At 49.7% G+C, this 27,313-nt stretch overlaps 1 protein-coding gene across 1 annotated transcript in view; it reads left to right on the plus strand.

Moving 5' to 3' along the window:
* LOC119951034 (pregnancy zone protein-like) overlaps positions 1 to 27,313 on the plus strand; it is a 151,126-nt gene that overhangs the window by 101,404 nt on the left and 22,409 nt on the right. Inside the window, exons 23-33 of the mRNA XM_038774068.1 lie at positions 311 to 362; positions 1,476 to 1,559; positions 2,902 to 3,078; positions 7,475 to 7,556; positions 13,496 to 13,652; positions 21,027 to 21,107; positions 21,615 to 21,657; positions 21,764 to 21,825; positions 23,940 to 24,102; positions 24,253 to 24,473; positions 27,226 to 27,312. Of these exons, the coding sequence (XP_038629996.1) occupies positions 311 to 362; positions 1,476 to 1,559; positions 2,902 to 3,078; positions 7,475 to 7,556; positions 13,496 to 13,652; positions 21,027 to 21,107; positions 21,615 to 21,657; positions 21,764 to 21,825; positions 23,940 to 24,102; positions 24,253 to 24,473; positions 27,226 to 27,312 (1,209 nt within the window). The remainder of the gene's footprint in view (positions 1 to 310; positions 363 to 1,475; positions 1,560 to 2,901; positions 3,079 to 7,474; positions 7,557 to 13,495; positions 13,653 to 21,026; positions 21,108 to 21,614; positions 21,658 to 21,763; positions 21,826 to 23,939; positions 24,103 to 24,252; positions 24,474 to 27,225; position 27,313) is intronic.

A 27,313-nucleotide genomic window follows, 5' to 3' on the forward strand; every position in this document is an offset into this window, starting at 1 on the left:
TCACTTTGTCTTTCCCTGACTCTCTTTTTGTGTCTCTCTCTTTCTCTCTCCCTGACTCTCTCTGTCTCTCTCTCTCTCTGTCTCTCTCTCTGTCTCTCTCTCTCCCAGACTCTCTCTCGCTGACTCCCTCTGCCTCTCCCAGACTTTCTCTCTCTGACTCTCCCTTACTCTTTGTCTCTTACTGTCTCTGATTCTCTTTCTGACTCTCCCTCACTTGGAATTTCTCTCTGACACACTCTCTCTCTCTCGGATTGTCTCTCTCTTTCTCTCTCGGATTTTCTCTCTCTGACTCTCTCTCTCTCTGTTGCAGCCTGAAGGCACTGAGACTGAACTGACCCACAGCTCCCTCCTGTGTCCAGCAGGTACAGGAACTCTATTCAAATTGTGATGGGAGAGGCTTCATGTCCACTTCCCAGTTTGTGTGTGAGGGGGGTGGGGGCGTGGGACAGGGTGTGAGGGAGTGTCCCTCAGCACTGTCTCTGTGTGTGAGGAGGGGAAGAGGGTGTGAGGGAGTGTCCCTCAGCACTGCCTGTGCGTAAGGGGGGAGTGTGGTACAGGGTGAGGGGGGGGGGGGGGTGTCCCTCAGCACTGTCTCTGTGTGTGAGGAGGGGAAGAGGGTGTGAGGGAGTGTCCCTCAGCCCTGGCTGTGTGTAAGGGGGGAGTGTGGTACAGGGTGAGGGGGGGGGGGGGGGTGTCCCTCAGCACTGGCTCTGTGTGTGAGGGGGGAGTGGGACAGGGTGGGAGGGAGTGTCCCTCAGCACTGCCTGTGTGTGAGGGGGGAGTGGGACAGGGTGGGAGGGAGTGTCCCTCAGCACTGGCTGTGTGTGTGAGGGGGGGAGAGGGTGGGAGGGAGTGTCCCTCAGCACTGGCTGTGTGTGTGAGGGGGGAGAGGGTGGGAGGGAGTGTCCCTCAGCACTGGCTCTGTGGGGGAGTGGGACAGGGTGGGAGGGAGTGTCCCTCAGCACTGGCTGTGTGTGTGAGGGGGGAGAGGGTGGGAGGGAGTGTCCCTCAGCACTGGCTCTGTGTGTGAGCGGGGAGTGGGAGGGAATGTCATTCAGCACTGGCTGTGTGTGTGTGTCTGAGCCGCGGAGTGCGGGGGTGGGGGGTGTCTCTCAGCACTGGTTCTGTGCCTGGAGTGGGACAGGGTGGGAGGGAGTGTCCCTCAACACTGGCTCTGTGTGTGAGGGGTGATGGGAAGAGGGTAGAAGATAATGCCCCTTAGCACTGGCTCTGTGTGTGAGGGGTGATGGGGAGAGGGTAGAAGATAATGCCCCTTAGCACTGGGTCTGTGTGTGAGGGGGGGGGGGGGGGGGGGTGGAGAGAGCGAGAAGGTCGGAGTGATTTTCCATGGTGACACTGCGGGAAATAATAGGAAGGGTTTTGGGGTCATGGTCCAGGGAGTGCGGGGCAGTAAGGGCTGCGTCAGACCAACATGGCATCCTTCATATGTGACCTTGTGAACTTGCTCCCTCCAGGAAAGAGCGTCACTGAGAAGATTCACCTCCAGCTCCCAGAGGATGTAGTGGAAGGTTCAAGCAGGGCATACATTACCGTGTTGGGTAAGAGACACATATCCCTGGCACTAGGACCCACACCCAACATAGGAAAGGCCATAGGGTCCATCCCCAGCCTATACCGAGGAATGATCTGAACCAAGATGGAGATTGAGACCAGACTCTCTTACATTGCTGGTCTCTCGTTCTGATTGCTCCCCAGTGGAGGAAACATTCTCTCTCTGGCTGCCCACTTGATCAAAACTTTTCATCAATTGAAACATCTGAATTGGGACACCCTCCAGACTTCTATGACCCGATTCATTAATTTATTAGTTTATATTTTACCCAAGACGTTCCAAAATCCAGATAATTACATCCACCACATTCTGCTTACTGACTCTCTCTGTCATTCTCTGGAAAAATACAAGGTCTTTGGTCAAGTAAGATTTTCTCCTGTGAAAAACATGCTGAGTCGTCGATTTGATATTTCTAATTTCTAGATGTCCCCTCCTTTGTTACAAATTCCATTAATTTTCTTGCGACCCATGTTCAACTGACTGGTCTATATTCCCTGGATAGATTCTGTCCATCTCCTTCTATCTGGGACTGCATCAGCTATCTGGCTATCTTCTGACATGCCACCATGCTCCGACACAGTATTAAATATGTGTAGTTGTGTGTCTGCTATCTCCATCACGATGCTGGACAAACCCATGCTTGCAAGCCAGCCGGACTAGGCACTTTATCCTTTTTCAGTTTGGTTCCGTTGATTCAATTCAGTCACTCTCTTAATCATAAATCCTCCCTCTTATATTGTTATTCAGCTCTGAGATTCCCACTCCTGCCTAGTCTTGTAATTAATTATATTTTCTCTGCAATCCATTGCACTATTTTAGATGTTGCCCCATGTTGTTCTGCAGTGTTGGTTTTTTAATATTGTCGCTCATTTTAATTCCCCGCAGCCCCTCAAAGCCATCTTTTCTCCAATCAATTGTCTTGTTTCATTGTCATATTTATGCCCTATTCTATCATCAGTTAAATTGTACAATGTTATGGTCACTATTTCCGAGTGTTCCCCTTTTTTGACTTCCCGAGCTGCTCTGGTCTGTTCCCGTTTACTAGATCCACAGTGAATCTTCCCGTGTTGGATATTTTACATCAGATCAGGGAGGAGTTCTGTCTATATTGAGCAGATTCCATTCCCTTACCGTCCTTTACCTCTCAAGGGCAATCTAAACCCCCTAACCCACATACACCCAATAAATCCATGGTTATTACTCCATGGATTTATTGGGTTTAGGGGGGTTTAGATTGGTTGTGCGTTTTGGGATTGAGATTTTGAATTATCTTTTTGAACTCTGATCAGATTGTCCAAGTCCGTGTTATATTCTGTGTCCCTTTCCAGGGGATATCATGGGGTCTGCGATGGAGAATCTGGATGGTTTACTCAGACTGCCTATGGGATGTGGAGAGCAGAACATGGTGAAATTTGCCCCTAATGTTTACGTGCAGAGATACCTGAATAAAACCCAGCAGCTGACCGGGGAGATTCAAGACCGGGCAGTTGGCTACCTGCGGAAAGGTATACCTCTGCATATCTCATGATGTGTTACTGTGTGTGTGAGGTTCCTCTGGCCCTGACACTGGTAGGCAGCATTGCTGGGGTGGGGCGGGGACATTTATGGAACTAGTAAAACTATTTTCCTGTCCCATCTGCAATGATCCCTACCAGCATCTAGGCCAGAAAATGTCATCCTGTGTGTGTCTGTGTCTGAGAGAGTGTGTGTCTGTGTGTGTGAGAGAGAGTGTGCGTGTCTATGTGCGGTGTGATAGAGAGTGTGTGTGCATGTGAGAGAGTGCGTGTGCATCTCAGTGTGCGTACGAGAGTGCGTGCATTCTGTGTATGCGAGAGTGTGTGTCTGTGTGCGAGAGAGAATGTGCATGTTTGTGTGTGTGAGAAAGAGTGTGTGTGTGTGAGTGTTTGTGTATGTGTGTGTTCATGCATGTGAGTGTGTAAGTGTGTCTGCATGAGAGAGAGAGTGTGTGTGTCTGTGTGAGAGAGTGTATGCGTGTTTTGGTGTGTGTGGGTGTGAAAGATTATTTGTGTGTTTCTGTTCCTGCATGTGAGAATATGTAAGTGTGTCTGCATGTGAGAGAGTGTGCATCTATCTGTGTGTGTGTGTGTGAGTGAGAGAGAATGTCTGTGTTTATTTGTGTTTGTGAGTGAGTGTTTTTGTGTGTATGTTGTGTGTGAGTATCTGTGATGAATGGAGGATTTCAGGTATCTTGTATTATATGTATTTGGGGCAGTAAGGGTTAAAAGCCTGGTTTAGTGTGTGTGTGACTGTGCAGTTATATTTTTTAAAACCCAGGTTTACAAGACAAGCGCACACTTTGGCTACAAGGGGTAAAGGTTAGGCGGGTGGAATTTTGTTGATATGAAGACGGTTCCTTGGAGAGTAGATAATTAGAGACAATGTGTTAGCCTTAATAAGATGATAAATGAAATGAAAATCGCTTATTGTCACGAGTAGGCTTCAATGAAGTTACTGTGAAAAGCCCCAAGTCGCCACATTCCGGCGCCTGTCCGGGGAGGCTGGTACGGGAATCGAACCGTGCTGCTGGCCTGCTTGGTCTGCTTTAAAAGCCAGTGATTTAGCCCAGTGAGCTAAACCAGCCCCAGATGATGTAGGTAAAGTGATGAGCTGGGGGGCTGAAGCAGTCAGGTGTTGAACTTTGGAGTTCAGATTTTAATCTGTCAGTGAACAGTGAACAGACTAGCAATTTCTCTCAAAGCAGTTTAGTTAAAGATTTGCCTGTGAACAGAAGAGCAGTTTCTGGAAAGGCTGGCAGGTTAAACAGTAGTTTGATACAGGCAAGGATCAGCAACCTGGTTCCTGAAGGATCTCTCTCTCTCAAAGCGGTTTATCCAATATATCTTTTTAGAATAAGTATTCCCTCTGTTTACATCTGAGATGGGTTTGCTCGAGTGGAGATAAACAATTATAGTTCGGAGTTAAAAAGGTTTTATTTGACTGTTAAGCATTGTTTAACTGTTAATTGTAAGCTATATTTCTGTGGTGTTAGGGTAGCTTGACAAATGTGTTGTAATAAAGTTTGTTTTAATTAAACCATATCCCTCCTTGTGCATGGAATCACCTCCTGGAGCAAAAGTATCTTTTCCTCAGAGTTTTCAAAATTAAATTAAATGTTGATGTATCTGTCCAGTATCCTAGCAACTGTTGGTGTATACATCCGGGATCATAATAATAATCAGGGCTCCTTACCAGGATTTAAAAGTATAATCCCTTGTTTGGCTTGGGATTATGAAATTTAAAGACATTCAGAGTCTATGGAACTGATGCGTTCTTTAAGGTGTTGATGGTTAAATGGAGAGCGACTGGTACAATGGCTCTCTCTGGGTGGAAGAGGTCACTTGGGTTAGTTTGGGTTAGTTTGTTAAAGGTGGCTAAAAGTCAAGCTGCAGTTGACTTTACCCAAAGGAGTAAGGAAGATGGAGTTAATGTCATCAATGGCTCAGCATTTACATTTGCTGGAATCATTAGAATTAGTTAGAATTCAATTACAAATGAAACAATTATAAATTATGGGGAAAGAAAATGAGAGAGTGGCTATGGCAGAGGAAAAAGAAAGAGAGCACGCTTTTCAAAAGGAAATAGAAAGGAGGAAGCTTGAGGTGGAAATGGAAAAATTGGCAAAGGAAGAAAGGGATAAGGAAGAAGAGAGACTAGCAGTGGCAGAAACAAAGGAAAAGGAGAGAGAATTTGAACTTGGGAAACTGGAAATTCAAAGCGAATATCAATGTAAATTGTTGGAGTTGAAGGCAGAAGCTGAGGGAGGTCTAGGGGAAGGAGAAACATTTGAGTCAAAAACATGTTTAAATATATTCAAACACTGCCAAAGTTTGATGAGAAAGATGTGGAAGCTTTTTCATTTCTTTTGAGAAAGCGGCTAAACAAATTAAGTGGCCAAAGACCATCGATTCAAACCGGTTGGTAGGTAGAACTAATGAAGTGTTTGCATCACTATCAAAGAGGAGATATCTAGGGATTATTATCAGGTGAGAAAAACGAAATAAAGCACATATGAACTAGTGCCAGAAGCCTAGAGATAGAACTTTAAAAATCTGAGGCAAGAACCAGTCAGACATATATAAAATGTGAAATAAAATGTGAACAGAATAATTTTGATAGATGGATAAGAACATCAAAATAGACCAAACACATGGGCCAGGATTCTCCGAGCCCGCGCCGGGTTGGAGAATCGCAGGGGCGCGGGAAATTCCTGCCACGCCGCTCCCACACCGGGCCGCCGATTCTCTGGCGACGAGGGAATCAGCGGCAATTGCGCCCGCGTGGTCATCGCGGCGCCGGTCGGGAGCCGCTGAAATAGGCTCCCATGTCGATTCTCTGCGGGCGACGGGCTGAACTCCCAGATGATTGGGATAAAGGAATTCCATTTGTAAAATTGGCAATTAGGGATGCACCAAATGAATCAGCTAAATTCAGTCCATTTGAATTGATTTTTGGTCATGATGTCAGAGGGCCACTTAAATTGATGAAAGAGAAATTAGTGAGTCAGTGGTCAGAGATTACGTCATTGGACTATGCGTCAAATGTTAGGGGGAGATTAACCTGGGCTGGCGAATTGGCTGGAAAACATTTCCAATTGCCACAGCATGTGATGAAAAAAGAGTTGGATAAGAAATCAAAAACTCATAGTTGTACTAGAGGGGGAAAATATCAGTATTATGACCAATGGCAGGTGAACCGTTGAAAGCAAGAATGAGTGGACCTCATCAAATTGAAAGGAAATTGAGTTGGTGAATTATTTGATGAGAGCGCCAGATAGAAAGAAAACTCAGTGTGTTATATTAATATGCTCCAAAGTTATTTTGATCGAGAAGGATAGAAGAATAAGGTATTAATCATTGTAACTCAGGGAGAAGAGAGAAATCCAGATTATTCTAAATTTGATATTCCTCAAATTAGATTGAACAATGGGGAAGTGATATATTACTGAGTTACCTTCTGGAGGAAACTAAAAGTGACCTAAAAGTGTTATTATAATCACAGAGAGCTATATGTGGGAGCAAATTAGGAAGTACAGACGTAATTATACAATGCTACTCCAATCAAACAACATCCATACAGCTCAATCCACTAAAGTTGGCACAGGTACAAAAGGAAATTGAAAGCATGCTGAAGAATATTATCAGTGAAGTGAATTGCAGCTATTGGAGCTCACCTATTGTGTATTACACTGTGTGTTTTACACGGTGTGTGTTGCACTGTGTGTCACACGTGTGTGTCTGTTACACCATGTGCGTGTGTGCTACACTGTGTTACACTGTGTTGCACTGTATGTAACACAGGTGTGTCTGTTGCACTGTTTTTTGTGCTACACTATGTATCTGTGTTACTGTGTGTGTATGTGTGTGTTACACTGTGTGTCATCCAGGTGTGTGTTACACTGTGTACACGTGTTACACGGTGTACACGTGTTACACTGTGTGTTCACTGTGTGTCACCCAGGTTTGTGCCACCCAGGTGTTTGTTACACTGTGTGTTACACTGTGTCACCCAGATGTGTATTACACTGTGCGTCACCCAGATGTGTTTTACAGTGTGTGTGTGTTACACTTTATGTTGCAGTGTTTGTGTGTTACACGTGCCACACAGGTGTGTGTTTGTTACTCTCTGTGTGTGTGTTACGCTGTGCATTTGTGCATGTTACACAATGCGTGTGTGTGTGTTACACTGTGTTAGTATTACACTTTGTGTTACAGAGTGTGTGTTACATTGTGACTCGGTTACACTGTGTGACATTCTGTGTGTGTGTATTACACCGAGTGTGACACTGTATGTACTGTGTGAGTGACACTGTGAATGCCCCTCTGTGTCCTGTGCCATGTTTAATCACCATTTACCCTCTCTCCCCCTCTCTCACCCTCACAGGATACCAGAACCAGCTGAAGTACAAACATAGTGATGGATCCTTCAGTGCATTTGGAGGCAGTGATCCTGAGGGAAATACCTGGTACAGAGCAAGGGGATTAATCACTTCATTCCCATCTCTCACACACATACACACACCAGAAATCACTGGGAAATAGTGTTCATAATAAACACAGAAAGGGCTGAAAGTAACATACATACACACAGATTCATTGAGAAATAGTGGGCAAGATTTTCTGATCCTGAGGCGAAGTGTTGACGCCAGGATCAGCAATTCTGGCCCTGACAGGGAGCCAGCAGGGCGCTGGGGCGGTTCACGCCGCTCCAGCTGCTGATCCAGCCGTGGAGTAGGCGCCAGGAGATGGACGCTTGCGCAATGGATCCAGCATGAAGCCCCGCATGCGCAGTCCCAACGGCGCGATTTCCGCGCATGCACAGTGTCTCCCTTGTCCGCAGCTAACCTAACATGGCGCAGGAATACAGGCGCCGGCGCGGAAGGAAGAAGGCTGGGAGACAGCGAGGCCGGCCCGCCGATCGGTAGGTCCCGATTGAGGGCCAGGCCACATCGGAGCCGCCCCTCCCGCCCACCCCCGGACCCTTCAACGCTGAGGTCCCGCTGCCTCAGAGCAGGTTAGAATGGCGCCGGCGGGGGGGGGGGGGGCATAGAGTTGCCCCCGACCTCGCCGGCCCCAGTGTACCGATTCTCCGCTCTGCAGAAAATCGCGTCAGGGCGGTGTGGCGCGATTCGCGCAGCCCGCCGGCAATTCTCCAACCCGGCACGGGGTCGGAGACTCCCACCCAGTGATCCTAATATTCACAGAGAGGGCTGAAAGTATCACACTCACTCTTATTCACTCAGAAATAGTAATCACAAGTGACGCATGAGCAGTGGGAGAGAGCACATCTACATCTGAAATGAGAAAGAGTGAATGTGGGTATTGGGAATTTGGAACAGAGTGGGAATTCGGTGCAGAGCGGAAAGAAGCGCCTTTTGCTTTTTCTGTTTGCTTTGTAACTTTTTAAATCTTTAAAGAGTAGCCTTGCCCTGCTGCAGCAGTAGAGGCTACATGGGAGAGAGCTGATTGGTAAGTAGTGGGTAAGGTTGGATAAGTATTTCCTTCTGTTATCATTTGTATTTGAAAGGTTGTTATTGGTTTACAATTTGAAAGGGCTATATTTGGTTGCAACAGAGAATAGGAAAGAAGGGCCCCAGAGAATTGGATAAAATCTGATATCAAGCATCTTCCAAAAACTTAATTTAAAGGGGTAAGTCTGACAGGAGAGCTAAAAGTGGGTTGAGGGAATGCGGCAACATTTCCAGTGCCTGAGACGAGCATATGCGTGTGAAGTGTCTCCACCTGCAGTTCCTGGGAGCCCCAGGTTTCAGAGCTTGACCAGTGGCTGGGGACACTGTGGAGCATCTGCGAGGTGGAGAGTGTCGTGGATAACACATATAGAGAGGTGGTCACACCGCAGGCTGAGACTCCACATGTAGGAAAAGAATGGGTGAACCCAGGCAGAGCAGGAGGGGTAGGCATGCAGTGCAGGAATCTTCTGTGGCTATTTCCCTGCAAAACAAATTTACCGCTTTTGGGCGAAATTACCTCTCAGGAAAAGCAGTTCTGCTGCAGTAAGGAGGAGCAAAAAGTGTGGAAATGCAATAGTTACAGGGGATTTGGTGATAAGGGGACTAGATAGGCGTTTCTGTGGCCGCAAAGGAGACTCCAGGGTGGTATGTTGCCTCTCTGGCGCCAGGGTCAAGATATCTCAAACTGCTACAGGACATTGTGGAGGGGGAGGGTGAACAGCCAGTTGCCGTGGTACACTTTGGTACAAACGTCATGGGTAAAACAAGGGATGAGGTCCCAAAAGCCGAATATAGGGAGTTAGGAAGAAAGTTGAGAAGTCAGACCTCAAAAGTTGTGATCTCAGGCCTACTACCAGTGCCACATGGTAGTCAGAGTGTAAATAGCAGGATATATCGGATGAATACGTGGCTGAGGAGATGGTGTGAGAGGCAGGGTTTCAGATTCCTGGGGCATTTAGACTGGTTCTGGGAGAGGTGGGATCTGTACAAACTGGACCTTTTATACCAGGGCAGGACCGGGACTGATGTCCTGGGGGACTATTTGCCAGAATTTTTGGAAAATTGCGTGAGGGTTTCAACTAAAATGGAAGGGGGATGGGACCTTATGCAAGGAGTCAGAGGAGGGGAATCAAGGACAAAAACAAAACAAAAAAGAAAGATGAACAAGAAAAGTGATCGGCAGAGAAACCAAGAGATCCAAGGAAGAAGCATACAAATTGGCCAAGAAACATAACCGGTCAGGATTGGGAGAAGTTTAGAATTAAGCAAAAGAGAAGCAAGGGATTGATTAAGAAGGGGAAAATAGAGTATGAGAGCTCGCTTGCAGGGAACAGAAAAACTGACTGTAAAGGTTTATATAGATTTGTGAAGAGAAAAAGATTGGTGAAGTCAAATGTAGGCCCATTACTGTCAGAAACAGGGGAATTAGTAATAGGGAACAAAGAAATGGCTGAGCAACTAAGCACATACTTTGGATCCCTCTACACAAAGGAGGCACAAGTAACATACCAGAAATGTTGAGGAACACAGGGTTTAGTAAGAGGGAGGAACTGGGTGAGAACAATATTAGTAAAGAAATGGTATTGGAGAAATTGATGGAATTGAAGGCTGATAAATCCCCACAGACTGTTATTCCAAAAGTAGCCCGAGAAATAGTGGATGTATTGGTGGTCATCTTCCAGGATTCTACAGACTCTCGAACAGTTCCAGCAGATTGGCAGGTAGCTAATGTAACCCCACTTTTTAAAAAGGAACGTAGAGAGAAAATTCTAGAATCCATTAACAATGATTTTATAGCAGAGCACTTGGAAAACAGTGGCAGGATCGGACAGAGTCAGCATGGATTTAGGATAGAGAACTCATGTTTGACAAGTCTGCTGGAATTCTTCGAGGATGTAACTTGGAGAGTCGAAGGGAAGCCAATGGATGTGCTTTACTTGGACTTTCAGAAGGCTTTCAACAAAGTCCCACATAAGAGATTAGTCTGTAAAATTAAAGCACATAGGGTTGTGGGTAGTGTATTACAATGGATAGAAAACTGGTTGGCAGACAGGAAACAAAGAGTTGAAGTTACGGGTCATTTTCCAATTGGCAGACAGTTATTGCGGTATCGTATGAATCGGTGCTAGGGCCCCAGCTATTCACAACATATATTAATTATTGAAATGAGGGAATAAAACGTAATACCTACAAATTTGCAGATGACACAAAGTTGGGTGGGGGGGGTGAGATGTGAGGAGAATGCAGAAATGCTGAGTGTGGGCACATGAATGGCAGATGCTGTATCATTTGGATAAATGTGAGGTTATGCATTTTGGTCTCAAAACCGGGAAGGCAGATTATTATCTGAATGGCCATAAATTAGGAGAGGGGAGTGCGCAGCGGGACCTGGGTGTCCTCTTACACAGTCGGTAAAGGGAAGCATGTATGTGCAGCAGGTGGTAAACAAGGCTAATGGTATGTTGGCCTTCATTGCGAGAGGCTTCGAGTATAGAGGCAGGAATGTCTTGCTGCAATTATATAGGGCCTTGGTGAGGCCACACCTGAAATATTGTGTGCAGATTTGATTTCCTTTTCTGACGACGGATGTTCTTGCTCTGGAGGGAGTTTAGTGAAGGTTTACCAGACTGATTCCTGGAATGGCAGGATTGATGTATGAGGAGAGATTGAATCTGTTAGGATTGTATTCACTGGAGTTCAGAAGGATGAGCGGGTATCTCATGGAAACCTATAAAATTCTAACAGGGTAGATGCAGGAAGGATGTTCCTGATGGTGGGTGTGTCCAGAACCAGGGGTCACAGTCTGAGGAAACTAGGTAGACCGTTTAGGACTGAGAAGAGGAGAAGTTTCTTCAGCCAGAGAGTAGTCAGCCTGTGGAGGTCACTATCACAGAAAGCAATGAGACCAAACATTTAATTAAATGATTTACAATTTGAAAGGGCTATATTTGGTTGTAACAGAGAACAGTAAAGAAGGGCCCCAGAGAATTGGATATAATCTGATGTCAAGCATCTTCCGTAGATTTAATTTAAAGGGGTAAAGGGTGTAGGTCTGGAGTGCTCCCTCCGGGCTTTTCCTGCTCCCTGCAGTTGTGGGACACCTCCTGGGGGACACATAGAACATTACAGCGCAGTACAGGCCCTTCGGCCCTCGATGTTGCACCGACCTGTGAAACCGCTCTAAAGCCCATCTACACTATTCCCTTATCATCCATATGTCTATAATGCACAGTGTGAGATACTTGGATGCGGGCAACGCAGGTGGGTCTGCAGTTGGTGGCCTGTGTGTGCAGGGCACCTTGGCTATGGCGGGCGATATAAGTATTGGCATGCGGTGTAGGGTGGTGTGCATGGGGGCTGCCAGTGGTTGGGGTGCTGCTGCCCTCGACGAGGGGAGAGGGGGGCATGCGCCACATAGGATGGGGGCATGTGGGACAAGGGGGGTGCCAGCGTCACAGAGCTGGAGGCTCAGCACGTCTGGTCAGGAGGTTTCCCATTGTGGGCCAGCACTGCCTGCCGGTTCACCTACTGGGGGCCGCATGAAGGTAGGGAGGGTGAGGGGTGTGTGGGGCCTGTAGGACAGGGTGGTGCCAGGGGCACGGTCGTGGTGGTGGCTCACCCTGAGAAGATCCTGTAGCTTTCTCTGGCACTGCTGCCAGGTCCTGGTGGTGGGGCTCACGGCGCTCACAGCCTCTGCCACCTGCGCCCAGGCCTGGTTAACACCAGCAGGTGGCAGCCTCCACCCCCCCCCCCCCCCCCCCCCTCCCCGGGGAACAGGGTGTTCCACCTCTCCTCCACGGCATGCTGCAATGTCTCTCGCTCTGCATCTGCGGATCTTGGGACGTTGTCTGAGGTGGCATCTTCTTGGCTAGAATGAGAGTGTCTGGGGAGTGGAGTGCTTATATGCAGATCAGGCTTGTCAGGCTCTCCAGTGCCAATCCTGACCGCAGCGAATGCGATGCCGACATCCGTTGTAATTTCACTAGTTCCACATTGTGCATAGGCTAGTCCATTAGCGTGTCCTGAATTTCTCCGGCAGTCACACCCCATCATCATCATAGATTCAGGCCCAGCATTAGGACTTAGTCTCTCAAATGGAGAATCCAGCCCTGTCTGTTTGAGGGTGCAATTAAATGTAACACTTGGTGCAAAGGGGCTCAAAAGATATGGGGGGAAGGCAGGATCAGGCTACTGAGTTGGATGATCAACCATGATTATAATGAATGGCATAGCAGACTTGAAGGACTGAATGACCTGCACCTTCTATTTTCTATGTTTCTATAATAAATACAAAAGGACTGAAAGTATCACACACACAACCACTCCGATTCACAGAGAAACAGTGATTTTAATACACAGAGGGATGGAAACATAAACACCCAGATTTACTCAGAAATAGTGATCATAATACATAGAGAGAGCTGAATGTATCACATGCAAACACCTAGGTTTACGGGGAAATAGTGATCAGAATACAAGCAGAGGGCTGAAAGTATCACAGACAAACAAACAGATTCAGTCGGAAATAGTGATCATAACACAGACGGCAGAAAATATAACAGACACGCACACAGATACTCAGATTCACTAGGAAATAGTGATCACAATACACATTGAAAGTATCGCACACATAAACTCTCAGAATCACTCAGTAACAGTGGTCATAATACACACAGATAGGGCTGAATGTACCACATACAAACGCTTAAGTATTGACTGGGAAATCTGATAATATTTCATGTGGCACTGAGGGTCAGAGTGACAGACTGAGACGAGAGAGAGAGAGACGGAGCAACTCAGGATGGGAGTGAAAAAGACGTAGCGGAAAAGAAACAGATTATGAAGGGGACAGAATGAAGAAAAGAACTGCTAACCTTGTTCTCCTCACCTTCCATTTATCTCCCACTCTCCACCTCTCACCTGCTCTTTCTCAGGCTGACAGCCTTTGTGTTGAAATCATTCCTACAAGCCCGTCCATACATATTTATCGATGAACAAATCTACCACAAAGCCACCACCTTCTTCCTAGAACATCGAATGGAGTCCGGCTGCTTTGCCAGCCTGGGCAGTCTATTCAACAACGCCATGAAGGTACGTGGGGCAAGGGGCAGGACAGAGGGTCAGTACTGAGGGAATGCTGCATTGTCAGAGGGTCAGTACTGAGGGAGTGCTGCATTGTCAGAGGGTCAGTACTGAGGGAGTGCTGCACTGCTGAAGGGTCAGTACTGAGGGAGTGCCGTACTGTCTGAGGGTCAGGACTGAGGGAGTGCTGCACTGTCAGAGGGTCATTCCTGAGGGAATGTTGCACTGTCAGAGGGTGAGTACTGAGGGAGTGCTGCACTGTCAGAGGGTCAGTACTGAGGGAGAGCCGCACTATCATGGATGATCAGTACTGAGGGAGTGCTGCACGGTCAGAGGGTCAGTACTGAGGGAGTGCTGCACTGTCAGAGGGTCAGTACTGAGGGAGAGCCGCACTATCATGGATGATCAGTACTGAGGGAGTGCTGCACGGTCAGAGGGTCAGTACTGAGTGAGTGCCGCACTGTCAGAGGGTCAGTACTGAGGGCGTGCTGCACTGTCAGAGGGTCAGTACTGAGGGAGTGCTGCACTGTCAGAGGGTCAGTACTGAGGGAGAGCCGCACTATCATGGATGATCAGTAATGAGGGAGTGCCGCGCTGTCGGGGGGTCAGTACTGAGGGAGTGCTGCACTGTCAGAGGGTCAGTACTGAGGGAGTGCTGCACTGTCAGAGGGTCAGTACTGAGGGAGTGCTGCACTGTCAGAGGGTCAGTACTGAGGGATTGCTGCACTGTCAGAGGGTCAGTACTGAGGGAGTGCCGCACTGTCAGAGGGTCAGTACTGAGGGAGTGCTGCACTGTCAGAGGGTCAGTACTGAAGGAGTGCCGCACTGTCAGAGGGTCACTACTGGTGGAATGCCGCACTGTACTTTAAAAAAAAATGTTTTTATTGAGTCTTCATATTTTCTATCCAACGAGTTACAAATTGCAAAACTGCAACAAATAACCCAACATATATATTTACAAGCAAGTATCTTCTCTGCCACTGCGACCATGAGCCTCCTGTCGTCAGCATACATATTTTACATTCCCCAATATGGCCAAAATACAGCCAGGGAAGGCATGGTGGCACAGTGGTTAACACTGTTACCTCACAGTGCCAGAGATCTGGGTTTAATTCCGGCCTTGGGTGACTGTGAAGTTTGCATGTTCTCCCCATCTCTGCATGGATTTCCTCTGGGTGCTCCACTCCTCCCACAATCCAAAGATGTGCATGGATTGGCCATGATAAATTTCCTCTTGTGTCCAAAGATGTGTAGGTTAGGTTGCAGTTACGGGGATAGGGCGGGGGGGAGTGGGGAGGGTGCTCTTTCAGAGAGCCGGTACAGACTCAATGGGGCAAATGGCCTCCTTCTGTGCTATTGGCATTCTATGATTATAACACTTATTTACAAGCGTCTATTTATAACTTGGTTTGGGTCTTGGCTTGCCCTCGGACCAGTCTCCTGCAGCTTTGTCCCTTCTGTTTATCCCTCGCTTTCTTCTTGCACATCCTCACCCCCCACCCCTTCCCTCCCCATCCCTTTTCTTTGTCCCATGGCTCGCCGTGTCTCTCTCCCTCCAGCCCCCTCCCCCCTTTGCTGGTTGCTGGCTACAAACAGGTTTTGAAACAAGTTGGTGAACGCCTTGCACGTCCTGGCAAATTTTATTTTCTCCAGCCTGAGAAACTGCACCAGGTTGGAAGCCAGTCTGCAGCCTTGGTGGTGCTGCTGATCACCAGCAGAGCAGGATCCTCCGGCAGACGATCAATAACCCATCTTTCTGTGATGGCTGACCAGTGTTGGGTCAGGCCTCCCATGTTTCTATTCTTTTGCAGAAGATTTGTTTGGCTCCTCGTGTTTTTCCCCGACCCCGCCCACCTCTCCACCCCCCATCAGAGGATCAGTACTGAGGGAGTGCTGCACTGTTTCAGGCTCAGTACCGAAGGGGTGCTGCAATGTCGGAGGGTCAGTGCTGAGCGAATGTTGCACTGTCACAGGGTCAGTATTGAGGGAGTGCTGCACTGTCGGAGAGTCAGTACTGAGGGAATGCTGCACGATCAGAGAGTCAGTACTGAGGGAATGCTGCACGATCAGAGAGTCAGTACTGAGGGAATGCTGCACGATCAGAGAGTCAGTACTGAGGGAATGCTGCACTATCAGTGGGTCAGTACTGAGGGAGTGCCGCACTGTCAGTGGGTCAGTACTGAGGGAGTGCTGCACTGTCAGAGGGTCAGTACTGAGGGAGTGCTGCACTGTCAGAGGGTCAGTACTGAGGGAGTGCTGCACTGTCAGAGGGTCAGTACTGAGGGAGTGCCGCACTGTCAGAGACTCAATGCTGAGGGAGTGCTGCACTGTCAGAGGGTCAGTACTGAGGGAGTGCTGCACTGTCAGAGGGTCAGTACTGAGGGAGTGCTGCACTGTCAGAGGGTCAGTACTGAGGGAGTACTGCACTGTCTGAGGGTCAGTACTGAGGGAGTGCCGCACTGTCAGTGGGTCAGTACTGAGGGAGTGCTCCACTGTCCGAGCCCTGTACTGAGGGAGTGCCGCACTGTCAGAGACTCAATGCTGAGGGAGTGCTGCACTGTCAGTGGGTCAGTACTGAGGGAGTGCCGCACTGTCAGTGGGTCAGTACTGAGGGAGTGCTGCACTGTCAGAGGGTCAGTACTGAGGGAGTGCTGCACTGTCAGAGGGTCAGTACTGAGGGAGTGCTGCACTGTCAGATTGTCAGTACTGAGGGAGTACTGCACTGTCTGAGGGTCAGTAGTGAGGGAGTGCCGCACTGTCAGAGACTCAATGCTGAGGGAGTGCTGCACTGTCAGTGGGTCAGTACTGAGGGAGTGCTGCACTGTCAGAGGGTCAGTACTGAGGGAGTGCCGCACTGTCAGAGACTCAATGCTGAGGGAGTGCTGCACTGTCAGTGGGTCAGTACTGAGGGAGTGCTGCACTGTCAGAGGGTCAGTACTGAGGGAGTGCCGCACTGTCAGAGACTCAATGCTGAGGGAGTGCTGCACTGTCAGTGGGTCAGTACTGAGGGAGTGCCGCACTGTCAGTGGGTCAGTACTGAGGGAGTGCTGCACTGTCAGAGGGTCAGTACTGAGGGAGTGCTGCACTGTCAGAGGGTCAGTACTGAGGGAGTGCTGCACTGTCAGAGGGTCAGTACTGAGGGAGTGCCGCACTGTCAGAGACTCAATGCTGAGGGAGTGCTGCACTGTCAGTGGGTCAGTACTGAGGGAGTGCCGCACTGTCAGTGGGTCAGTACTGAGGGAGTGCTGCACTGTCAGAGGGTCAGTACTGAGGGAGTGCTGCACTGTCAGTGGGTCAGTACTGAGGGAGTGCTGCACTGTCAGAGGGTCAGTACTGAGGGAGTACTGCACTGTCTGAGGGTCAGTACTGAGGGAGTGCCGCACTGTCAGTGGGTCAGTACTGAGGGAGTGCTCCACTGTCCGAGCCCTGTACTGAGGGAGTGCCGCACTGTCAGAGACTCAATGCTGAGGGAGTGCTGCACTGTCAGTGGGTCAGTACTGAGGGAGTGCCGCACTGTCAGTGGGTCAGTACTGAGGGAGTGCTGCACTGTCAGAGGGTCAGTACTGAGGGAGTGCCGCACTGTCAGAGACTCAATGCTGAGGGAGTGCTGCACTGTCAGTGGGTCAGTACTGAGGGAGTGCCGCACTGTCAGTGGGTCAGTACTGAGGGAGTGCTGCACTGTCAGAGGGTCAGTACTGAGGGAGTGCTGCACTGTCAGAGGGTCAGTACTGAGGGAGTGCTGCACTGTCAGAGGGTCAGTACTGAGGGAGTGCCGCACTGTCAGAGACTCAATGCTGAGGGAGTGCTGCACTGCCAGAGGGTCAGTACTGAGGGAGTGCTGCACTGTCAGAGGGTCAGTACTGAGGGAGTGCTGCACTGTCAGAGGGTCAGTACTGAGGGAGTACTGCACTGTCTGAGGGTCAGTAGTGAGGGAGTGCCGCACTGTCAGTGGATCAGTACTGAGGGAGTGCTGCACTGTCAGAGGGTCAGTACTGAGGGAGTGCTGCACTGTCAGAGGGTCAGTACTGAGGGAGTGCCGCACTGTCAGAGACTCAATGCTGAGGGAGTGCTGCACTGTCAGTGGGTCAGTACTGAGGGAGTGCCGCACTGTCAGTGGGTCAGTACTGAGGGAGTGCTGCACTGTCAGAGGGTCAGTACTGAGGGAGTGCTGCACTGTCAGTGGGTCAGTACTGAGGGAGTGCTGCACTGTCAGAGGGTCAGTACTGAGGGAGTACTGCACTGTCTGAGGGTCAGTACTGAGGGAGTGCCGCACTGTCAGTGGGTCAGTACTGAGGGAGTGCTCCACTGTCCGAGCCCTGTACTGAGGGAGTGCCGCACTGTCAGAGACTCAATGCTGAGGGAGTGCTGCACTGTCAGTGGGTCAGTACTGAGGGAGTGCCGCACTGTCAGTGGGTCAGTACTGAGGGAGTGCTGCACTGTCAGAGGGTCAGTACTGAGGGAGTGCTGCACTGTCAGAGGGTCAGTACTGAGGGATTGCTGCACTGTCAGAGGGTCAGTACTGAGGGAGTACTGCACTGTCTGAGGGTCAGTACTGAGGGAGTGCCGCACTGTCAGTGGGTCAGTACTGAGGGAGTGCTCCACTGTCCGAGCCCTGTACTGAGGGAGTGCTGCACTGTCTGAGGGTCAGTACTGAGGGAGTGCTGCACTGTCAGAGGGTCAGTACTGAGGGAGTGCTGCACTGTCAGAGGGTCAGTACTGAGGGAGTACTGCACTGTCTGAGGGTCAGTAGTGAGGGAGTGCCGCACTGTCAGTGGGTCAGTACTGAGGGAGTGCTGCACTGTCAGAGGGTCAGTACTGAGGGAGTGCTGTACTGTCAGAGGGTCAGTACTGAGGGAATGTTGCACTGTCTGAGGGTCAGTAGTGAGGGAGTGCCGCACTGTCGGAGGGTCAGTACTGAGGGAGTGGAAATGAGAGGGGTGGACTCAATGCTGAGGGAGTGCTGCACTGTCAGAAGGTCAGTACTGAGGGAGTGCTGCACTGTCAGTGGGTCAGTACTGAGGGAGTGCTGCACTGTCAGTGGGTCAGTACTGAGGGAGTGCTGCACTGTCAGAGGGTCAGTACTGAGGGAGTGCTGCACTGTCAGAGGATCAGTACTGAGGGAGTACTGCACTGTCTGAGGGTCAGTACTGAGGGAGTGCTGCACTGTCTGAGGGTCAGTACTGAGGGAGTGCTGCACTGTCAGTGGGTCAGTACTGAGGGAGTGCTCCACTGTCCGAGCCCGGTACTGAGGGAGTTCCGCACTGTCCGAGCGCCGGTACTGAGGGAGTGCTGCACTGTCAGTGGGTCAGTACTGAGGGAGTGCTGCACTGTCAGAGGGTCAGTACTGAGGGAGTGCTGCACTGTCAGAGGGTCAGTACTGAGGGATTGCTGCACTGTCAGAGGGTCAGTACTGAGGGAGTACTGCACTGTCTGAGGGTCAGTAGTGAGGGAGTGCTGCACTGTCAGAGGGTCAGTACTGAGGGAGTGCTGCACTGTCAGAGGGTCAGTACTGAGGGAGTGCTGCACTGTCAGAGGGTCAGTACTGAGGGATTGCTGCACTGTCAGAGGATCAGTACTGAGGGAGTACTGCACTGTCTGAGGGTCAGTACTGAGGGAGTGCCGCACTGTCAGAGGGTCAGTACTGAGGGAGTGCTGCACTGTCCGAGTGCCGGTACTGAGGGAGTGCTGCACTGTCAGTGGGTCAGTACTGAGGGAGTGCTGCACTGTCAGAGGGTCAGTACTGAGGGAGTGCTGCACTGTCAGAGGGTCAGTACTGAGGGATTGCTGCACTGTCAGAGGGTCAGTACTGAGGGAGTACTGCACTGTCTGAGGGTCAGTACTGAGGGAGTGCTCCACTGTCCGAGCCCGGTACTGAGGGAGTTCCGCACTGTCCGAGCCCTGTACTGAGGGAGTGCTGCACTGTTTGAGGGTCAGTACTGAGGGAGTGCTGCACTGTCAGAGGGTCAGTACTGAGGGAGTGCTGCACTGTCAGAGGGTCAGTACTGAGGGAGTACTGCACTGTCTGAGGGTCAGTAGTGAGGGAGTGCCGCACTGTCAGTGGATCAGTACTGAGGGAGTGCTGCACTGTCAGAGGGTCAGTACTGAGGGAGTGCTGTACTGTCAGAGGGTCAGTACTGAGGGAATGTTGCACTGTCTGAGGGTCAGTACTGAGGGAGTACTGCACTGTCTGAGGGTCAGTACTGAGGGAGTGCTGCACTGTCTGAGGGTCAGTACTGAGGGAGTGCTGCACTGTCAGTGGGTCAGTACTGAGGGAGTGCTCCACTGTCCGAGCCCGGTACTGAGGGAGTTCCGCACTGTCCGAGCGCCGGTACTGAGGGAGTGCTGCACTGTCTGAGGGTCAGTACTGAGGGAGTGCTGCACTGTCAGAGGGTCAGTACTGAGGGAGTACTGCACTGTCTGAGGATCAGTAGTGAGGGAGTGCCGCACTGTCTGAGGGTCAGTAGTGAGGGAGTGCCGCACTGTCAGTGGATCAGTACTGAGGGAGTGCTGCACTGTCAGAGGGTCAGTACTGAGGGAGTGCTGTACTGTCAGAGGGTCAGTACTGAGGGAATGTTGCACTGTCTGAGGGTCAGTAGTGAGGGAGTGCCGCACTGTCGGAGGGTCAGTACTGAGGGAGTGGAAATGAGAGGGGTGGACTCAATGCTGAGGGAGTGCTGCACTGTCAGAGGATCAGTACTGAGGGAGTACTGCACTGTCTGAGGGTCAGTACTGAGGGAGTGCTCCACTGTCCGAGCCCGGTACTGAGGGAGTTCCGCACTGTCCGAGCGCCGGTACTGAGGGAGTGCTGCACTGTCTGAGGATCAGTAGTGAGGGAGTGCCGCACTGTCTGAGGGTCAGTACTGAGGGAGTGCTGCACTGTCAGAGGGTCAGTACTGAGGGAGTGCTGCACTGTCAGTGGATCAGTACTGAGGGAGTGCTGCACTGTCAGAGGGTCAGTACTGAGGGAGTGCTGCACTGTCAGAGGGTCAGTACTGAGGGAGTGCCGCACTGTCAGTGGGTCAGTACTGAGGGAGTGCTGCACTGTCAGAGGGTCAGTACTGAGGGAGTGCTGCACTGTCAGAGGGTCAGTACTGAGGGAGTGCTGCACTGTCAGAGGGTCAGTACTGAGGGAGTGCTGCACTTTCAGAGGGTCAGTACTGAGGGAGCGCCGCACTGTCAGAGGGTCAGTACTGAGGGAGTGCTGCACTGTCAGAGGGTCAGTACTGAGGGAGTGCTGCACTGTCAGTGGGTCAGTACTGAGGGAGTGCTGCACTGTCCGAGCGCCGGTACTGAGGGAGTGCTGCACTTTCTGAGGGATGACACTCTCATTGCTGTCTGAGTGTTGAATGTTCCTCTCGCTCTGATCTCTGTTTTTCCCCTCAGGGAGGTGTCGATGATCACATTTCCCTGTCAGCCTACGTGACGTCAGCTTTACTGGAATTGGAGAAGAACGATAAGGAATTGGTGAGAAAATTCCTGCTTTACTGGTACATTCTGGGAGTGGAGAGAGCGAGGAGGGAATGATGGACGAGGATGAGGGTGAGAGATCAGGACAACAGGACTACAGACAGTGTGAGAATCCAGAGTGCGATGGGAGTGACATACTAGTGTTAGAGTCCAGAGTGAGACAGGAGTGACAGACTGATGTGAGAATCTAGAGTGAGACAGTGACAGACTGGTGGGACTCAACAGAGTGAATGGATAGAGGGATGCTGGAAGTTTGTTTATGCCACTATTAGGAGTAGGTATTCCGGATTTCAGAATGTGAAATGGGAGCGCTGATGGGGAGGTGGGACAGGCTGTCGAGACAGGAAAGAACAGAAGAGGTGGTGTGCAAAGAGCGAGGGCAAACTGAGTATCTAGGCACAGGAGGATCACAATCGCTGTCACAATTCTCATGTATTTAAAATTTCTGGTTCATCGCTCTCTGAAGTCATTGCCTGTCATCTTTCTGCTTCACCCGCCCTACAGGCCAATAACATCTACCACCATTTCAAGCCCATGCCCATCCCAGGTGAGTGGTTAAAGGTTCTGATCCTATACCTGTTTCACTCGCTGACGACCACGTCTGGGATGGTATCCAACCTCTCAAACGCCTATCTCTCGTTCTGCCTTTCCAGATTCTGTTGATGCCTCCGCAAGCACAGCCCTGCCACTTCACATCGAGATTGACAACTTCACGGTAACGGAGTCAAAATCTGGGGAACAGGCCGGTGGGGTGGTGGGGAAAGGGTTGAGCCAGGATAGTCAATGGTGATGGAAATTTCGGAGAATGAAGGGGTGATATGTCTGAAGGAGGGTGTGAGATATTTGACCAGGCAATGAGGGTGAATTCACGAGTGTGAGTGACGTTCGAGTGGGGAATGAGGGTAAATTCAAGAGTGTGTGAGGGGCATTCGATCGGGAATTGAGGATAAATTCAGGAGTGAGTGAGTGATATTCGAGCAGGGAGTGAGGGTGAATTCAGGAGTGAGTGAGTGATATTCGAGCAGGGAGTGAGGGTGAATTCAGAAGTGTGTGAGGTATATTTGAGTAGGGAGTGAGTAATCGAGCAGGGATTGAGGTTGAATTCACCAGTGTGCGTGATATTCCAGTTATGAGTGAGTGATATTTGAGCAGGGAGTGAGGGTGAATTCAGGAGCTTGTGACGGGCATTTGAGTAGGGAGTGTGAGGGTGAATTTAGGAGTGTGTGAGCGATGTTTGAGTAGGGAATGATTCATATTCGAGCAAGGAGTGGGGGTGAATTCAGGAGTGTGTGAGTGATATTGAGCAGGGAGTGAGTGATATTTGAGCAGGGTGTGATATTTGAACAGGGAATGAGGGATGAATTCAGGAGTGTGTGATATGGAGCAGGGAGTGAGTGATATTCAAGCAGGGAGTGCATGATATTCGAGCAGGGAATGGGGCTGAATTCAGGACAGTGAGTTATATTTGAGTAGGGAATGAGGGATAAATTTAGGAGTGTGAGTGATATTGGAGCTGGCAGTGAGGGTGAATTCCGGTGTGTGTGAGTGATATTTGAGTCGGGAATGAGGGATACATTTAGGAGTGAGTGAGTGATATTCAAGCTGGGAGTGAGAGTGAATTCAGAGTGTATGAGAGATATCCGAGCTGGCAGTGAGGGTGAATTCAGGAGTGTGTGAGTGATATTCTAGCTGGGAGTGAGGGACATTCAAATAGGGAGTGAGAGTGAATTCAGGAGTGTGTGAGTAATATTTGAGGAGGGAATGAGGGATAAATTCAGGAGTGTGTAAGTGATATTTGAGTTGGAAGTGAGTCATATTCAAGCAGGGATTGAGGTTGAATTCAGGGGTATGTGAGTGATATTTGAGTAGTGAATGAGTGATATCCAAGCACAGATTGAGGTTGAATTCAGGAGTGTGCGTGACATTGAGTGAGTGATGTTCATGCAGGAAGTGAGGGATATTCAACCAGGGAGTGAGTGATATTCGACCAGAGAGTGAGTGATATTCGACCAGGGAGTGAGTGATATTCGTGCAGGGCGTGAGTGATATTCGACCAGAGAGTGAGTGATATGTGTGCAGGGAGTGAGTGATATGCGTGCAGGGAGTGAGTGATATGCGTGCAGGGAGTGAGTGATATGCGTGCAGGGAGTGAGTGATATGCGTGCAGGGAGTGAGTGATATGCGTGCAGGGAGTGAGTGATATGCGTGCAGGGAGTGAGTGATATGCGTGCAGGGAGTGAGTGATATGCGTGCAGGGAGTGAGTGATATTCGTGCAGGGAGTGAGTGATATTCGTGCAGGGAGTGAGTGATATTCGAGCAGGGAGTGAGTGATATTCGAGCAGGGAGTGAGTGATATTCGAGCAGGGAGTGAGTGATATTCGTGCAGGGAGTGAGTGATATTCGACCAGGGAGTGAGTGATATTCGAGCATGGAGTGATTGATATTCATGCAGGGAGTGAGTGATATTCATGCAGGGAGTGAGTGATATTCGAAAAAGGAGTAAGGGTGAATTCAGGAGTGTGTGAATGGTATTTTAGTGGGGAGTGAGGGTGAATTCAGGAGTGTGTGAATGATATTCAGGCTGGGAGTGAGTATGAATTCAGGAGAATGTGAGTGATATTCAAGCTGGAAGTGAGGGATATTCAAGCAGAGAGTGACTGAATTCAAGAGCGTGTGAGTGATATTCGACTTGGGAATGAGTGATGAATTCAGGTGTGTGTGAGTGATATTTGAGTCGGGTATCAGGGATGAATTTAGGAATGTGTCTGGTAGCTGAGCTCCATGTGCTTGTGTGACCCTAACTCTCCCTGTCTGCCTCTGCTGTCTAGACGGGAGTGACAAACAGGGCCCTGAGCTGTCTGAGAGATGCCTTGGAGACGGTGAACAGCACCTACACTCTTTCTCTCCTGGCCTACACCTTCACATTAGCCGAGGACCAGGTGACTCGGAGCAAAATACTCAACAGGCTCGAGGGCCTGGCAGTTAAAAAAGGTAAGGCCTTGTTCACCATGTTCTCTCCATCTATCTCATGCCCTTCTCTCCTCATCCTCTTTCACTCTCTCCATCCTCACAAGTGTGGGAAGACTGGATGTTGGACTGTGGGGTGAAGCCTAACTAACGTGTCCAATCTCTGGGCTGCAGACGGATTGACCCACTGGCAGCGCAAGGAGGATCCTGAGGAAGAGGAAGATCATGGATATTGGTGGAGAGCTCCCTCAGCTGAGGTGGAAATGACAGCCTATGTTCTGCTGGCCCTGCTCTCCCAGCCCCAGGTCCCGGCCTCTGACTTGGACCAGGCCACTCACATCGTCAGCTGGCTGGTCAAACAGAGGAATTCCTACGGAGGATTCGCTTCGACCCAGGTAAAGCCAGAGAGTGGGGATCAGCACCCCTCTGAGAGTTGGAAAGGACAGCTCAGCAGAGGTACATATTTCTTGTTGTGATATGGCAGGTGTTCATTGCCAGGAAACATGGACAATCAGGCATCCATGTTTGTTGATGGTACAAAGTGAGGTGGGAGGATACAGAGAGGTTGCAAAGTGATATAAAGTGGTTTAACCCGTGGATAACAGATAGAGTTTGATATGGGGAAGCGCAGTTATTCACTCTGGGAGAATTGAAAATTAGAATATCTTCTCAAATGTGTGAAATCTATCAGTGTTGATGTTCAGAGGAACTTGGTTGTCCTGTTGCGACCAACGCAGAAAGTTAGCTTGTCTGTTAACCAGTCCTCTATCCAGGCTAATATCTGCCCCACAACTCCATGAGCGCGAACCTTGTGCATTTGCCTTCTGTGTAGCTCCTTGCTGAAAGCCTTTTGTAAATCCAGGTACAGTGCATCTACAGGTTCCCCTTTACCGACCCTAGCAGGTACATCCCTGTGGTATACTGTGATACAGGCTTGTGTGTAACAAGCAACTAGCAAAGCCAATGGCAGGTTTACCTTTATTGTGAGTGGATTGGACTACAGGAATAAAGTTAACTTGTTCCAGTTGTACAGGGGTTTGGTGCGACCACATCTGGAATACTGTGAGCAGCTTAGGGTCTCCTCATTGAAGAATGGATATACTCCCATCACAGGCGGTTCTCCAGATTGTTCCCTGGGATGAGAGAGGCTGAATACATCGGGTGGAGATTTATTTAGCAGAATGAGAGGGGATCTCATTGAAAGACAATTTTGGAAGGGATTTGAGAGGGTAGGCTCTGGGAGACAGTTCGCACTCATCTGGGAATCTGAAACATGGGGACAAAGACCGAGGACAAGGGAGTCAATCATTTAGGGCTGAGATAAGGAGAACTTTCTTCACTTTAAAGGGTGCAAATTTTTGGAACAGAACATCCCAGAGGGTAATGGGTGCTCGATTGTTGTACACATGACCATATTGAATTGAGGGGCAAGGTCAACGGGCCGAATGGACTTCCCCCAGCACGTATTTCTCAGGTTCTAGGCCTGTGTGTGTGTGTGTTTGACTGTGTCTGTGTGACTGTGTTTCTGTCACTGTGTCTGTGTGACTGTACTGTGTCTGTGTGACTGTACTGTGACTGTGTGTTTCTGTCACTGTATCTGTGTGACTGTACTGTGTCTGTGTGACTGTGTGTTTCTGTCACTGTGACTGTGTGACTGTACTGTGTCTGTGTGACTGTGTCTGTGTGACTGTGTGTTTCTGTCACTGTGTCTGTGTGACTGTACTGTGTCTGTGTGACTGTACTGTGTCTGTCACTGTGACTGTGTGACTGTACTGTGTCTGTGTGTCTGTGTGACTGTACTGTGTCTGTGTGACTGTACTGTGTCTGTGTGACTGTACTGTGTCTGTGTGACTGTACTGTGTCTGTGTGACTGTACTGTGTCTGTCACTGTGACTGTGTGACTGTACTGTGTCTGTGTGTCTGTGTGACTGTACTGTGTCTGTGTGACTGTACTGTGTCTGTGTGACTGTGTGTTTCTGTCACTGTGACTGTGTGACTGTACTGTGTCTGTGTGACTGTGTGACTGTACTGTGACTGTGTGTTTCTGTCACTGTGTCTGTGTGACTACAGTGTCTGTGTGACTGTGTGTTTCTGTCACTGTCTCTGTGTGACTGTACTGTGACTGTGTGACTGTACTGTGTCTGTGTGACTGTGTGACTGTACTGTGACTGTGTGTTTCTGTCACTGTGTCTGTGTGACTACTGTGTCTGTGTGACTGTGTGTTTCTGTCACTGTCTCTGTGTGACTGTACTGTGACTGTGTGACTGTACTGTGACTGTATGACTGTACTGTGTCTGTGTGACTGTACTGTGTCTGTGTGACTGTGTTTCTGTCACTGTGTCTGTGTGACTGTACTGTGACTGTACTGTGTCTGTGTGACTGTACTGTGTCTGTGTGTCTGTGTGACTGTACTGTGACTGTACTGTGTCTGTGTGACTGTACTGTGTCTGTGTGACTGTGTGTTTCTGTCACTGTGACTGTGTGACTGTACTGTGACTGTGTGACTGTGTGTTTCTGTCACTGTGTCTGTGTGACTGTACTGTGCCTGTGTGACTGTGTGTTTCTGTCACTGTGACTGTGTGACTGTACTGTGTCTGTGTGACTGTGTGTTTCTGTCACGGTGACTGTGTGACTGTACTGTGACTGTGTGACTGTACTGTGTCTGTGTGACTGTACTGTGTCTGTGTGACTGTACTGTGTCTGTGTGACTGTGTGTTTCTGTCACTGTGACTGTGTGACTATACTGTGTCTGTGTGACTGTACTGTGACTGTGTGTTTCTGTCACTGTGTCTGTGTGACTGTACTGTGTCTGTGTGTCTGTGTGACTGTACTGTGACTGTGACTGTACTGTGTCTGTGTGACTGTACTGTGTCTGTGTGACTGTGTGTTTCTGTCACTGTGACTGTGTGACTGTACTGTGTCTGTGTGACTGTGTGTTTCTGTCACTGTGACTGTGCGACTGTACTGTGTCTGTGTGACTGTACTGTGACTGTGTGTTTCTGTCACTGTGTCTGTGTGACTGTGTGTTTCTGTCACTGACTGTGTGACTGTACTGTGTCTGTGTGACTGTACTGTGTCTGTGTGACTGTACTGTGACTGTGTGACTGTGACTGCAGGGATGACTAACCTGCACCTCCCCTCCTCCAGGACACCGTGGTCGCCCTCCAGGCCCTTGCCCTCTATGCCGAATTGACCCACGTCGCCGACCCGCACAGCTCAGTGTCCGTGACCTCGG

The sequence above is a fragment of the Scyliorhinus canicula genome, chromosome 16, assembly GCF_902713615.1.
Source record: "Scyliorhinus canicula chromosome 16, sScyCan1.1, whole genome shotgun sequence".
Classification (NCBI taxonomy): Eukaryota; Metazoa; Chordata; class Chondrichthyes; order Carcharhiniformes; family Scyliorhinidae; genus Scyliorhinus; species Scyliorhinus canicula.